At 39.8% G+C, this 14413-nt stretch overlaps 1 protein-coding gene across 1 annotated transcript in view; it reads right to left on the bottom strand.

Moving 5' to 3' along the window:
• CTNNBL1 (catenin beta like 1) overlaps window positions 1-14413 on the bottom strand; it is a 169537-nt gene that overhangs the window by 102298 nt on the left and 52826 nt on the right. Inside the window, exons 4-5 of the mRNA XM_023743477.1 lie at window positions 11354-11493; window positions 3484-3581 (exon numbers count right to left, since the gene is read on the bottom strand). Coding sequence (XP_023599245.1) covers window positions 3484-3581; window positions 11354-11493 — 238 coding nt within the window. The remainder of the gene's footprint in view (window positions 1-3483; window positions 3582-11353; window positions 11494-14413) is intronic.

Genomic DNA, 14413 nt, shown 5'->3' with positions numbered 1-14413 from the left:
CAGCCATACTGACCAGTTTCCCGGGCCAGCCACATTTCCACCGCCTCTGGCTGTGTCCCCTCTGTCCACCCCGACATTAAAGCCTCCTCACAGAGGCCAATACCTGCAGCACTGCTGTCCCTGCTGACTCCTCGCCAGCAGAAGTGATTGCTCCCTCATTTCCACAAAGGCTTGAATCTCTCACAACCATTCTTAATATACTGCCTGTGTTATCACTTATTTCATCCTTTTGTAAAAAACTAAACCTCTATCCTTCCATGTCTTATCTAGGCCCACACCCTTCAAATGGTTTTTCTTTTGTGTTTTGTTTTGTTTTTTTAAGTATTTGATCTAAGTGTTTTTTGAATATCTGTTGAAATGAAAAAAATGTTTGTTGAACTCAAAAAACATTTCACTTTGTGGTAGAGGTTGACATTTACTAAGTATTTCATATGTGACTTTATGAAGGTAATGCTCAACATTTATTGGGTGTTTATACTGTGCCAGGCTCTGTTCTAAACCATATCAAAAACTCATTTATTCCTCACTTCAGCCCTGTGCAATAGGCACTACCACTGTTATCCCCATTTTACAGAAGAAACTGAGTACCAAAGGTTAGGTAACTTTCCCAAGGACACACAGCTGGTAAGTGACAGAGCTGCCACTCCCCTGACAGGGATCACAGTTCAGGGAAGACAAGCCTATATACAGATGTCTATAAGCCAAGGTGACAAGTGCCAGCATGTACAAAGTGCTAGGGGAACACAAATTCTGTTGAGGTGATGAGTCAGAAAAAAAACCTCAGAAGAGAAGAGATAAGGTTTAAGTTAGGCCTTAAAGGATGATCAGGTGTATTCCTGGTAGCCCAGGAGAAGCAAGGTTTACCAAGCTGAGACAGATGTGAGCAAAGGCCTGGGATTGCCAAGCACATGGCAAGATTTAGGACTAGCAAGTAGAAAAATGACTGTAATTTAATCAAAACTCTCAAGAAGTCCAGTCTTTTTCAGAGGTATGCCAGAGAATTGCCATCAAAGCAAATATACTTGCATTTACTACTCTTCAGAAGAGTCTACTTCCCAGGCTACAAAGTCAACTTGTTATAAAGCACAAATATTCACCTTTTGCATAAATCACAGCAATGGGTGTGCACCAAATTTTAAACTCCAAAGATGCCCGAGAATGCCAGGAGAGCACTCTCTTCCCACACAAATGTGCTCTTCTATTGCTTAGGACTTCCAACTGGGAAAAAGACCAAGGCAATAACTGCAAAATGCACAGCACAATAAATTCTGCTACATGCCCTCTAGCCTCTGCTCATGCAATTCCAGGCCTCTGATATTGGCCCCAAATTAAAACTGTGAAGACAACTCAACCCTTATAATATGAGAATACTTATCAAACATCTTCCTGAATGCAGCACAAGGGCAGAAGAAAAAAAAAAAGGAAGACCACCCACTGATTCTGCTCTCTAATATTTACTGATGGCTTCTGACTGGCTGCAAACAAATAATATATGGGAGTCTAGGAATGTTCCATTGTTTGTGATTCACACCAGACTGACCATTATAAAGCCATAAAAGTCAAAATCTTAATAAAAAATAAAAAAAACTAAACAAAACAAACAGAACACCCTGTGTAGCAGCTATGTAATGGCTCCCCAGACTGAGAATGAACTGTTTCTTCCTAAACAAACAATAAAATCTTCAAGGTCCAGCATTTGTTGGCGGGCTTGGCAACACAGAAAACACAAAGAGAGCTTTTGTGTGAACTGCTGTTTCTGAGTATGTTTTACAGGCAGCAGGCAGGCTAGCCGTTCCTCTCTCATCTCCTCTATTCACAGGCAAAGGATGGTAATTAAAATCAGCCCAGGGACCAAGCAGGAAGGCTCATTCAGGGCCACTGTAATTAACCTCTGGGAGGTAAGACTGCACACATGACACTGTGGAGACACAGTGAAGGAGCAAGTGCCACAGCCTTCCTTCTGATGCGCCTCAAAACAAAAGGACACCCCACATCATGCTTTTCTTTTTGAGAAAAACAAAGTTCCTGAATTCCACAAAAGTGGAAGTTTGCTCTAGGAAGAAAGAAAATGGCAATAGAAATTTTCATCATACTAAGTCACAAATGGCCCTGCTGGACTCCAGCCTTGCTCTTTATAAGAGAGTTCTTCATATCCAGTGGGTTCACAACCCCTTCATTCACACCAAATGCCAGCAGTGAGCACGGCACAGGAAATTTCTAGTGTCAAGAACCTTGAGGGAGAAAGGGTGAGAAAGGGGTGGGCAGTGTAACAATGAGATCTCAGAATCCCTTGGGACCCCAATCCCAACCATTCTGATTCAGTAGGTCTATTGGGCCAGAAGGTGGCCTAACGAGCATGCCAAATTAATCTAGTACAAGTGGCTGCAGAGACCTATGATAAACTCTGCAAACTGCATCAAAACCAGTACTGTCTTCCTACCTGACAGAAAAGATGAGACAACAGAAAGGAAGGAAAACCACCTGAGCCCTGAGGAGAGTGACAGCTCAGTGGGTGGACAGAAATCCACAGGAAGTATCAGGGTAAGAGGCTGGACTAGACTCACTTCTGCCACTGGCCAGCTGTGGTGCCTTTTCAGCCTCTGAGCCCTCTCTGATCACAGGCAAGAGAAAGAAACTGGTGTGGTGGGAAAGGACTGTGGAGGGATCAGAAGATGCTGGCTCTAATCTCAGCTGTTGCAGGGACTAGCTGTGTAGCCCAGTGAAAGCCTTCGTTTTTCCATCTGGGGTTCCTCACGAGTAAATGAGGCGATGGGTCTACTGGTTCACTTCACATGTAAACTCCCTTTGATTGGCTGCTGCCTGGAACAATAGCTGAGGCAGATTCTGAGGCCTTGCCAAGGCTCCACCAAAAAGAATGCCGAAATCAACTGGCCCTGTCTTCTACAGGCAGGGCTGCAACTCTGGCCTGGGTGAGACACAAGGTTTGTTCTTATTTTTAACATTCTCCAAATCCCTGTCTATGAAATAAGTAATAATGATACCTGTTCTACCCTCATTTGGAATTATGAAGGCCAGAGGAGAAAAGAAACATCCACGAAAACTTTTTGTGAAAAGGTCAGTAGCAACACAGTTGAGTGTAGAGGAACAGGAACATGGAGTCAAAGAGAACACAGGTTCAAATCCCAGCTGAGTGACTATAGGCAAGTTGTTTTGTCTCTTTATGCCTCAGTTTCATAGCGGTAAAGGGGAATAACAGAATAATACCCATCTGAGAGGACATGGTGAGGACTACATAGTGATATTTCATAAATGTTAGGCCTCTATAACCGGTTCCCTAACATAGTTCCAAAGAACAAAGTATCCCATAGGTTGCATTTCTACTTTTTCACTCTCCTCATCCAGTCCAGCCTTGCCTCAGAGCTCTACCTGATACTCAGATGATGCCACTCACAGAGACAGTGGCGGTGATGATGTCAACACCTCACACAAGCCTGCAAAACCCCAGAGGGATGTGCAACTTACCAGAGCATCGATGAGAACTTCTGCTCCCTCTTCACTCTCATGGAGGGTGTCTATATCTGTTAACTCCTGAAGCAAATCAACCACAGCTATGGACACATGTGAAAAATGTTAAGGGTATCACGTACATACTGAAACCCTACTGGCATTTTACTAAAACATTTGGTTCCCTCCCGTTTCCTTCTCAACTGCTTCATCACTGTTTGCCTTTAACACACTCTGGTTTTATTACATCTCTTCAACAAGGTACTACTCACAGAGGGTGTTCAATAAATGTTGTTAACTGACTGTCTCTTTCCTATGTTGCCTTCCTGGCAACTTATTCCATAGGTTCACTGTATTTTTTAAAATTTCAAAACTTCAAATATGATCACTTGGGAGGTTGCTTTTCCAGTGAGAAACACCCTTAGCCTTAACTCATAATTTAAATTCTTGGGACTCAGTATAATCTTAACTACCTTGTACAGTTCACCTTCAAAGGCAGTAATGATTTCTAAGATGACATGGCTGGTATCTTCAGAGACCAAGGCATGACCAAATAGATTTAATATGTAAAGGGAAGGATTTACACTGGGCCGTGCTAGTGTAGAACCCACCAACCTCCCTTTCCCTCAAACACCACGCTGCTTTGGACATAAAAGAAATGTAAACAATGAAAATTGAACACGAGGCAAAAATAGAGAAAAAGAGGGACATATAAGTGAATGAAAACATGAAGCAGAGAAAAAAGAAGTTATGTTTGGAAACTGGAAGCCAGAACTAAACTAAGTTTTTCTTCCCTCACCTTGGAGACACACACACACACCTTGCTCCATCAACCTGCATTTACTGAATGCCTACGATGAATAATACACTGTGACAATGACAAAGGCAAATTTATTCTTCATTCTGGGCCTCAGTTTCCTCACCACAAAATGAAAACATTAGATAATCAGAGACATTTAAAAAATTATACACCACAGGGAATTACTAACATGTAACAAGTGAAGAATACAGAAACATTAACTGCAGATGTCTTGAAAAAGCAGCAATCAACTTGAACTGAGAAATCAAGAATTATTTGTTAAAACAGAGTGGTTAGAAAACAGGCAACTAAAAAGATGAAGGCAGGACAACAGGAATAAAAGCAGAGAGATTAGAATGCACAAAGGCATATAAAGAGAAGAAACGGAATAGGAGGGAAGAGATAAAAGCATAATGGTAACCCTATAAAATAACAGTATTTTGAAAGGCTAACCTAACAGCTGTGTGCAGGCAGCACAAAAGCATTATGAATGTTGGGGGTGGGCAAATGGGAGGCAGTTGGGGTGTATGGGCGAGGGGTGGGAAAAGCAACACCTGAAGGAGGAACAGCTGTTCCAAAACTACAACAACAAAAGAGTCCAGAAATGAGATAACAGGGTCAGAATCGGGGCAGTTTCACTAGAACTGGAAAGAGAAAAATAAAAGATACAGGACATATTAACAATAATGATAGAACTTGCTAACTGCCAACTGACATTCTAGGTATTTCATGAATGTCTTTTGCTGGGGGAAAAATTATTTGAAGGTTCATTTTATTCATCAATAACTGACCAGCTGACCATCATGAATAAGTAAATGAGGTCCCTGTGTCTTATTCTTTTACTCTTTAAAGTCATATTTGCCCCAAACATAGGAGTGCTATAAAACTTAGTGTGGCCCAGCCAGCGAGGCTCAGTAGTTGAGCGTCAACCCATGAACCAGGAAGTCCCGGTTTGATTCCCGGTCAGGGCACATGTCTGGTTTGTGGACTCAATCCCCAGTAGAGGTGCGTAGAAGGCATCCAATTAATGATTCTCTATCATCATTTATGTTTCTACCTCTCTCTCTCCCTCTCCCTTCCTCTCTGAAACCAATAAAAATATTTTTAAAAGGAAAAAAACTGACAATGGCTGTGGTTTTATATAGAAATATGATAAATGTCTAGCTTTTACCAAGCAAAGTTTTTTCTTATAATATTCCAGTGTACAGGGGTGGGCAAAACTAGGTTTATAGTTGTTCGTATGGAAAATAGTTAATAAATAATAATACAAGAATAAACTGTGTTTCACATACAACTGTAACTCACAAACCTGCTTTTGCTCACCTCTGTATATCTCCTTGTCTACTCTCCTGCCTCAGTTGAAAAGTCAAATAATAAATGAGTTACCAGCTACCAGATCTGGTAAACATCTCATCAATCCTACCATTAACTGGTTTTACATAAATTCCCAACTTTCATCAAGTAGCATTTCAACAAGGCAGTAATGAGTCCGTAAGTGTAATCATCAACTCCTGGGTAATATAATATGACATTTGAAGGTTATTTGAAGACTAGAAAGAGGAGTAAGAATGCGAACCACAGACAGACAGATGAATCCTCAATGTTGAGAAAATTCAGCATGGCCTGCCACCCATCCAGCATTTCTTCACAAGCAGACTCTGGGCATGGGTGATAGGTTTTTCCACTGTATTTACAATTTCATTTCACGAGGTAAAAGGCTCTCCGGTCCAAGGATAATAGGAAAACAGAGAGCCTGTCTCTCTGTGAATTACTAAAACACAGTTTTTGATAGCCTATTTTGTCATGTCAGTAGAAAGACCACCCAACTCACTCCCTTTGTACCTGTCCACTACTGGGGCAATAAGCTAGTATAATAAGAAGTGAAGTCGAAAAAACCAGCGGGGCACAAATGGTCCATAACACAATGGCTCTTGGAAAAAGAGGACTGTCTACTTCTATTTTTTGGCTCTAGATATTTATTTTCAGTCCTGATCCCTAATAGAGTCCTGGTATAGAAACTGAACATTAACCTTATTAGTCTCTAATGAGATGTGTTCGTAAGTAATGTTGTTTTGTGTGTATTTTTAAGATAAAGAGGAACAAGACATAGTAAGCAGGTGGCTTTTTAAAAAAGTCATTTCAAAAGGGCTTCCTTAAGAAAAATGAACCAGGATAGATTCAGAATATATAATTGATTTAATAGAACAAATAAGGGGCTTTCTAAAAAAAACAAAAACAAACTTCTTTCTTTTATTCCTAGAGTAGGATAGTGATTAGATATAACTCAATCCAGATGAATTTCAAAACACAGACAAAATGGGTTTTTTTTCTCCTTTTGAAACAGTTGGCAGAGGTAGCTAGAATGAACCAGGACTCTTAATTTCATCCCAATCCTAGATCAAGATCAAACTAGTATGAGGGAGAAAATGCACTCATTCAATATTTGTTAAGTACCTAGTAAATGTTAGTGGGCACTGTCATGCTACAGGGAAAATGTCCAAAGCAAGCTACAACCCCCCTGCTTTGGGACACAGAATTAATCTAAAACTCATAAACAAAATTAAAAATTACATTAACAGGTCCTTTTCCTAGATTGCCATTTTGGCACTTTTACCTAATCTGACTTTCTTCAGAGCACATTTAAATGGCTCAAAACACACACACACACACCAAAAAACGGGTGGCTTATCAGTACAAATTATCAGGGAGGTTAGACTACCTATAAGAAAAAGAAGTAAATTGTTTTCAATGTACGTAACTTAGATTCTGAAAATATTGAGATGAGACTAGCTCCTAGGAAAACAACAGCCAGAGATACACAAGTCTTATTAGACAGCACTTACAGGAAAGCACTGGAGCAACAGCCAACTCCCTTCCCAGTCCAATTAGAAGAAAGCCCTTAGGAGGCTCAAACCTTTCCCAGCCTAACTCCTGCTCATTAACACTGGGGCTCTATTTAACACAGGCACCCCTGACTACTGTACACACCCTCTGAGATAATATGGTGTGTCCCAGTCAGGTTGTAACACGTTAGCATTCTCAGACCCAAATGCTCAAGTTCAATTGATCCCTGCTAGTCTAAAAAAAGTCTTTCTACTCCTTGTTTTCCAAACCCCATAGTAATTCTTCACAAAACCCATCAGGACAACTTGGCAAGTCCTCTGGGCTTTCTAGAATTTGAGAAAACTAAGCAGTGATTTAGAAAAGGATCCCAGACAAAAGGGAGCTGTCCCATCAGCACCAATGATCTACTTGGTGCTGACCAATTTCTCCCTTCTGCCTGTTAGTGCACAGCCCACTGTACTGAAGCCTCAGTTAACATTACAATGAGACCTCCGAATAACAAGTGGATGGAGAGAAAGCAGACTTTGAATAAACTGGGTTTAGTTTACTGGATTTTTTTTTATTAAAGAATAAGGCACTTAGCTAGGAATCAGTACAGTAGTTGTAATTTTTTTTTTAAATGGACTTGATATCCAATGTGTAGTGACTACAAGAACAGCTAGTAAGAGCATGTCAGCTTCCAGTAAGTGAGGAATGGCAATTTCCATTGCCAAGGTAGAGAACATGAAATAAACTTGAAAAGCACTAAAATCTCCACATCTACCAAAAGCTTGCCAAACTCCAATGTCCAATTCCCTTATCACCCCTATGCCAGAGATGACCCACATCTTTCAGAATACCAATGGCATTTCTTGAGCATAACACTCCAAGGGCACTTACCACCACACATAGCTATCAACTGAAGCTACTATTTCTTATTTTCCTAATAGAACACAACAGAGCTTATCATACTAAGGAAGAACCCAGTAAATGCCGTGATCTACTACAGGACTTTAGAAAGGATTCCACTGACTTGTCACTTAAATTGAGAACAAAGCAGATGCCATACAAAAATAGGATACTTATTGGTAACTTCGAGTTTTTTTTTATTTTGTTTTGATTTTTGGTGGTGGTAGCAGAAGGGGTACTCAGCCACCATCTGGGGTTTTATCTTCTCCTTGTTTTATTCCTCCTTGTTCCTTCAGGCAAATTGAGTAAATTTGGCTTAAACTAGGCCATAAAAACTTTGTTTACCAATACCTTAAGAAAATATTTTTAAATGTAGCTTTGGTTTTATTTTTCTGCAGAAACACTCCAAAAGGTTCACAAAAGGGGGGCTCTGAACATGTTTAAATGATTTATTTTAAAGGAAAAATTGTTGTAAAAAGCATTATCTCTAAAAGGCAGCAGCTGTTGGACCCCACCTAATGAATTTGGAGTGACTCTTGAACACTGTGTGTGGGGTGTGCCTTCTCTCCCTCCGCTCACCCCCAGAGGTGCTCTTCACAGACCAGAATTCCACTCTGCCGCCAAATGATGGCTGGGCTCCTACCTCTCCAGGGGGGAGATGTGCTCAGAAGCGCTGACAGGCCCTCACCAGCGGCAGTGATGCAGAGCGCCAGAATAAACTCTGAAGCTGCTTCTCACGGTTGAAAGGACAAGGTGCAAGCTGTTTTCTCACATCCTCTGTCTCTTAAGGTTACAATAAACCAGCCTCTGATCCAATTAAAATCCCTATAGTTTATGTTTTCTCGAGAAGGACAAAGCAAAGATGACCTGTGCTTGCTGGAAAGATAACCAGCCATGTATGGTCTTGGCTGATAAATGAAGAGTTAAAAAGATTAAAAATTTAAGTCATGACTGCCATGAAATTGTTTATTTATGGTAAGGTGTTTCGGGCAGTTACGGCTGTATAACAGTAAATTGTTAACAAGCGTTTCCTAAAGAAAAATTTCCATTATAGATCACAGATAAGGCAAGAAACAGTGCAACGCTGCTGAGAGAGCAACATTCCAACTGATAGAGGATTCGTTAGATGCAAGACAAGAGGGTCTACCCTTTCCTGAAACCACTTTTAAGAAAAGCTGTACTTTGAGGAGATGACATTTATCCTAATTGCTGCATCTAATTAAAATTAGGTAATTTAAAAATTTTCAAATGAACTTAAAATTTGATGTAGGGCATAATTAAAAATCAGATTTTAGAAAAATATCACTAGGGCAGTAGGGTGAAGGTTGTATACAAGAGGGGGGAAAGTGCAGTTTAGTTCTCAGAGAGCAGGAGGGAATGGCAGCTGTCAAAGTTATTACAGGGGGACTTGTTTTTTTTTCCTTTTTAAAGACCAGAACATTACAACTTGCAGCAGCTGTGCCCTTGCCTTTCCCAAGTATGCTGATGAGCAGCACTTCTTGTGTGTCTTCTCCTCAGCAGGAACCAGGCTGGTGAATCAGCAAAGTGTCAGTATCTTTGGAAAGCTGCTACTATTATTTTGAGTTAGCAGGCATAGAAAAAGAGAATGAGAGCCATGTTTCCAGAAATCACACAGGTGATTTCTGTATTAACACGCAAGGTAATGAATGAATCACTGCAACTCTGTCAGGGACATAATAAATCCTAGAGGGAAGAGACTCAGTGCACTAGAAAGAACAATGGACTGGAAATCAGGGGCCTGGAGTGCCAGCCTCAACTTCAACAGTTAGCTATCCAACATTGGGACCTCAGACTTGTCACTAAATAAATAGTCACTGGACTAAGTCATCTCTAAGGTCTGCTCGGATTCTGAAAATCTACCATTCTGTGTAGGTGAATTGAAATGTGAAGTCACAACTAGAATTCTTAGTTACTAACTCTGTAAGGAGCAGTTAGCACCTCAAATAGAGCTAATCATATGTAGATACTCAATATATGCTTACTGACTGATGCTGTTTGAGTATCCAGTATAGCCTATGGTTCCTCGGGGTCTAGCACAGTGCCTGGTACATAATAAGCACTCAAAGCATATCTACATGCTATTGAATTCATAAGACCCGGTACTGAACTCGCCGAGAAACAAGCTAATTGACTAGGGTTCTTATAGTACAATGCAGAACTCTGCAATGAACTCTGGGGAACATTCATCAATCTTGGGACTGACACAGTGATTCTTAATACTGTCTAACATTACATGAAATATCAGAAATGGCTTAAGATCACCCTTCAAGAAGCCTGCATTAAAATTATTCACTGATTTATTTCTATGAGAATTATCAGGCAGGAAAGAACCTAGTCAGACATGCTCTCAGGAGAGAGATTACCAGAAAGATGAAAATAACATGAAGCAGCAGCAGATTCCCCATGAATATCACTCAAGCAGACTAACTACATTTGTCTCTCACCTTCGAAAATCTGGATTCTAACAGAACAACTATTGGAAGGGAATTTCCCTTAATGAACATAACTCCAACCACAGGCATATGAAAAACCTTTTGCACTAAAGCAGTTGCACATCAGATAGCAGTTGCACAAAGACAAAGTATAAAATGGTTTTCAAAGTCATGATTCAGATTCAGTTAAAAGTAACATTTCCTAAGTGCTTACTATATATAAGAAACTACTTAGCACTTAGATGATCTCCTTTAATCCTCTAAATAACACTGAAAGGCAAAAGTTATTAACTCTATTTTTTGCAGTTGAGAATACTAAAGGCTAGAGGGGCACCAAATTTCACACAAAAAGTAAAATTAAAAGTTAAACCTAGATTGTCTATTTAGGTATAAAGCTGATTCTATAAATACTAAATGTTTTTGTGCACCTGGCCTTTAAGAAATTAGAAATATATCAGTGGACAAAACATAAAATCCCTATCTTCCCCGACATTCCAATGTGCTTTCCATCATAGTTTACTGCATCCTCTTGTCTCAACTCCACTGGGGCATCTGCTAACAGACTGATGTCTAGACCAAAAATTCATATGCTGTCTGGTCTTGCCTCTCTAATGGGCCTCCAAATCAAGATCCTGAAAAATTAATGCTGTTAATGTATGAACAGATACATCACGATGAATTCTAGTACTATTAAGAGCAAATAGAACAATTAAGGATTGCCCAAGATTTACTGATATAAACCAGATTTTCAAATGAGTAAAGAGCAGCATGTGTTTCAAGATGGGAGATAATTGGACTGGAAATAGAATATCAGATGTGACAGCAGAGACAGACAGGAGAAGAGAGTAAACAGCACTCCCCTACCATGTCAGCCTTCCTAGTGAAGACAGATCTGAAAGGATATCTGTATTATCATGTCCGAGCAACCCGAGAAGAGACTGGACAGCATTCAGCTCCACTAGGAGGTGGTACAGGTCTGGCATGGTGGCTACTACGTGCATCTCCTGAATGATGTCATTTAGGTCCAGCTCGGATTCCATAAACCTAGGAGGGAAAAACAAGACAGCATCATTGAAAGGAAAGAAGTACTATCAGCACTGACGAGCAAACAGCCACACAATCCAGACAGACAATCTGTCAAAGTGTCTACAACAGACCAACCAAGAAGGACACTCATCCAAACATCATACTGTCACATAATTTCCTTGGGAAATCGATTTCCTCATTACAAAAATCAATCTTGGATTCAGATCTCATTACAGGATTCCCTTACTCTTGCCGTCACAAGCTGCCTTTTAGAGGCTCCTAAAGCATTTTGCAGCTTTAAATGATCTGCCCACCAGTCCTATGGATTAGCTAACAATACCCCTTAGTGTGGCAATTCTGTTGCCCTGAACATAATTATCTTACTAATCTAAAAAGGGTTTTCTTACTTGCCACTTCAGATCAAGGGCCAATTACTTCCCTTACCCAAAGGAAGACATGAGATTCTGCTGCCATTCAAAAATGGCAAGTAAGAGAAACTCCCAACCCTCACATCCCTTCCAGTGAGCTGATTAAGAGGTAGATCACAAAGTAAAGCAGATATAGGCTCTGGCATCCTATAATCACCACCATACTTTATGTAGTATGATATTTTACTCACATGTCCACACCTGAACCTTTCAACAGACCTATGCCCAGACACTTAGAACAGAACTGCTCTGTATTCGCCTCCGCATGCCCCCGGCCCCCAATGTTTGACACATTAAGGAATGTCCACTAAGTCTTTGATGAATAAGACAGAAAGTTTTGTTGTGAAAAGGAAATGAGCTAATCCATGCAAAGCAACTGAACAATACCCGACTGACAGTGATTGAGAGGAATGGGTGGTCAAACAGACCCTGAAACCAGACTGCCTGGGTTTAAACCTGACCTAGGCACTTAGCCTCTCAGCGTCTTCATCTGTAAATGGGATAATAAACTGCCTATCTCATAGGGACACTATAAAGAGTAAATGAATAAATAGATATAAAGCACTTAAAATTGTGTATGTCTGCTCTCCTTTCCCCTTCTCTTCTTTCTTCTCCTCTTACTACTGCTACCATTATTATGTCTATCTTCCCTGCTAGAGTGTAAGCTTCTTAAATATAGGAAGTATATATTTTGTCTCTATATATCCACAGGTGCCTGCTTAATTGAATGAGGCCACAAAGGAAAGGAACACAAGCAGGGACTCTTGAAGTCATAAAGTACTCATCAACTTCCAGAAGCTGAAGGGCTAAGCAAATACCACCTGTCCAGAAACCTGGATTCTGTAAGGAACAAAATCTGGAGACTATAACTCTTTAAAACATGCTCATATTTTAGACAATATCCCTAACCACTGTTTTTCCCCATTACTATTTTTAATCATCACAGCAATCATACATTATATTATTAACCAGAAATAACCATTGATAATATTCTGATATGTTTAATTCATGAGTTTTTACTCAACCTATACCCTTCCCCCCAACGCTAAAGTAGTCTACATAGTATATAGTTGTATATTCAATTTTTGCTATTGTTAACACAGGCTGAATAATTCCCCTTATCATTAAACACTCTTTTACAGCAGGAAAAGCCAGTATCCAACACTGCTGTCAGTCTTTCTCCTTCTCCCATGGCACTATCCCTCTCTGAGCACACCACTCTTCCCTGTTGAGCCCAGACATGACTTCTCAACATAGCATTCCAAAAAGAGACTGCCAATCAACCACAGAGCGGGTGTAGGAGATTAAGCCTATCTGAAACTCCTGTCCTAAATAATACATTTTTAAAAGCTGCATGGTATTCCCTTGTGAAGATGTACCATAATTTATTTTACCCTTTGTCAGCCGTTCAGGTGGTCTCCAATTTTCTCCCTATACCAAATGACACTATGATGCATGTATTCACAATTATTGTGTTGAGATAAAGTTCCAGGATGGAACGTGTCAAGTCAAAGAGTATGCATACCTTAGCAGATTTTGATATATTCTTCCAGAAAGGTACCAATAATGTATAAAGTGCCTGTTTCCCTCACCCTCTTAAAAAACAGTATTTAAAATGCATTTAAAATCTCCTCCAATTTGAAATAGGAAATTTATTAAAATTTTCTTTTTTATTGTTGATACTATTACAGATGTCTCCCATTCACCCCTTCTTTGCCCACCTCCATCCAGCTCCCACAACCCCTCCCCTGACCTTCACCACTCTGTTGTCTGTATGCATGGGTTATGCACAGATGTTCTTTGGCTACACTCTTTACCTTCTTTTATCCAGTTGCCCCCACCCCATTCCCTCCAACCTCTGTAAGTCTGTTCCATGTATCCATGCCTCTGGTTCTATTTTGTTTGTCAATTTATTTTGTTCATTAGATTCCAAATGAGATCATGTGATAACTTTCTCTGACTGGCTTATTTCGCTTAGCATGATATAATTGCCAAGTCCATCCATGCTGTCACAAAGGATAAGAGTCCCCTCTTTTTCACAGCCACATAGTACTCCATTGTGCAAATGTACCACAGGAGATAGAAAATTTAACTTATTTTTTATTTACGTTTCTGATACTACTATTTAAGATGGTTCAAATTTTGTTAATGTTTATTAGCTATTTGTATTTCTTCTTTGACCATTTTATTTTATTTTTTGTAAATAATTCTTTGTTAAAAGTATTACATATGTCCCCTTTCCCCCCCTATTGACCCCCTCCAGCTTCCTCCCCCCACCCCCGTCTTCTTTACCCATTTTATATCAGTGTGCTCATCTTATTTTTTCATTTATAAGCACTCTATATATTAAGAAAATTAATTTATCACATATGCTGGGGAAAAAACAACAGAGAAAAATATTTGCCCTTTAATTAGTACATTGTGCTTTATCACATAAAGGTTTTTAAAAGTTTAGTCAAATCTTTGCCTTTATAAACTCTATTTTACATGTATCCTGAGCAATGTTTTTT

The sequence above is a fragment of the Myotis lucifugus genome, unplaced genomic scaffold, assembly GCF_000147115.1.
Source record: "Myotis lucifugus unplaced genomic scaffold, Myoluc2.0 scaffold_393, whole genome shotgun sequence".
NCBI classification, from domain to species: Eukaryota; Metazoa; Chordata; class Mammalia; order Chiroptera; family Vespertilionidae; genus Myotis; species Myotis lucifugus.
The sequence above is the reverse complement of the archived record's forward strand: the minus strand, read 5'-3'. Positions and strand labels throughout refer to the sequence as shown.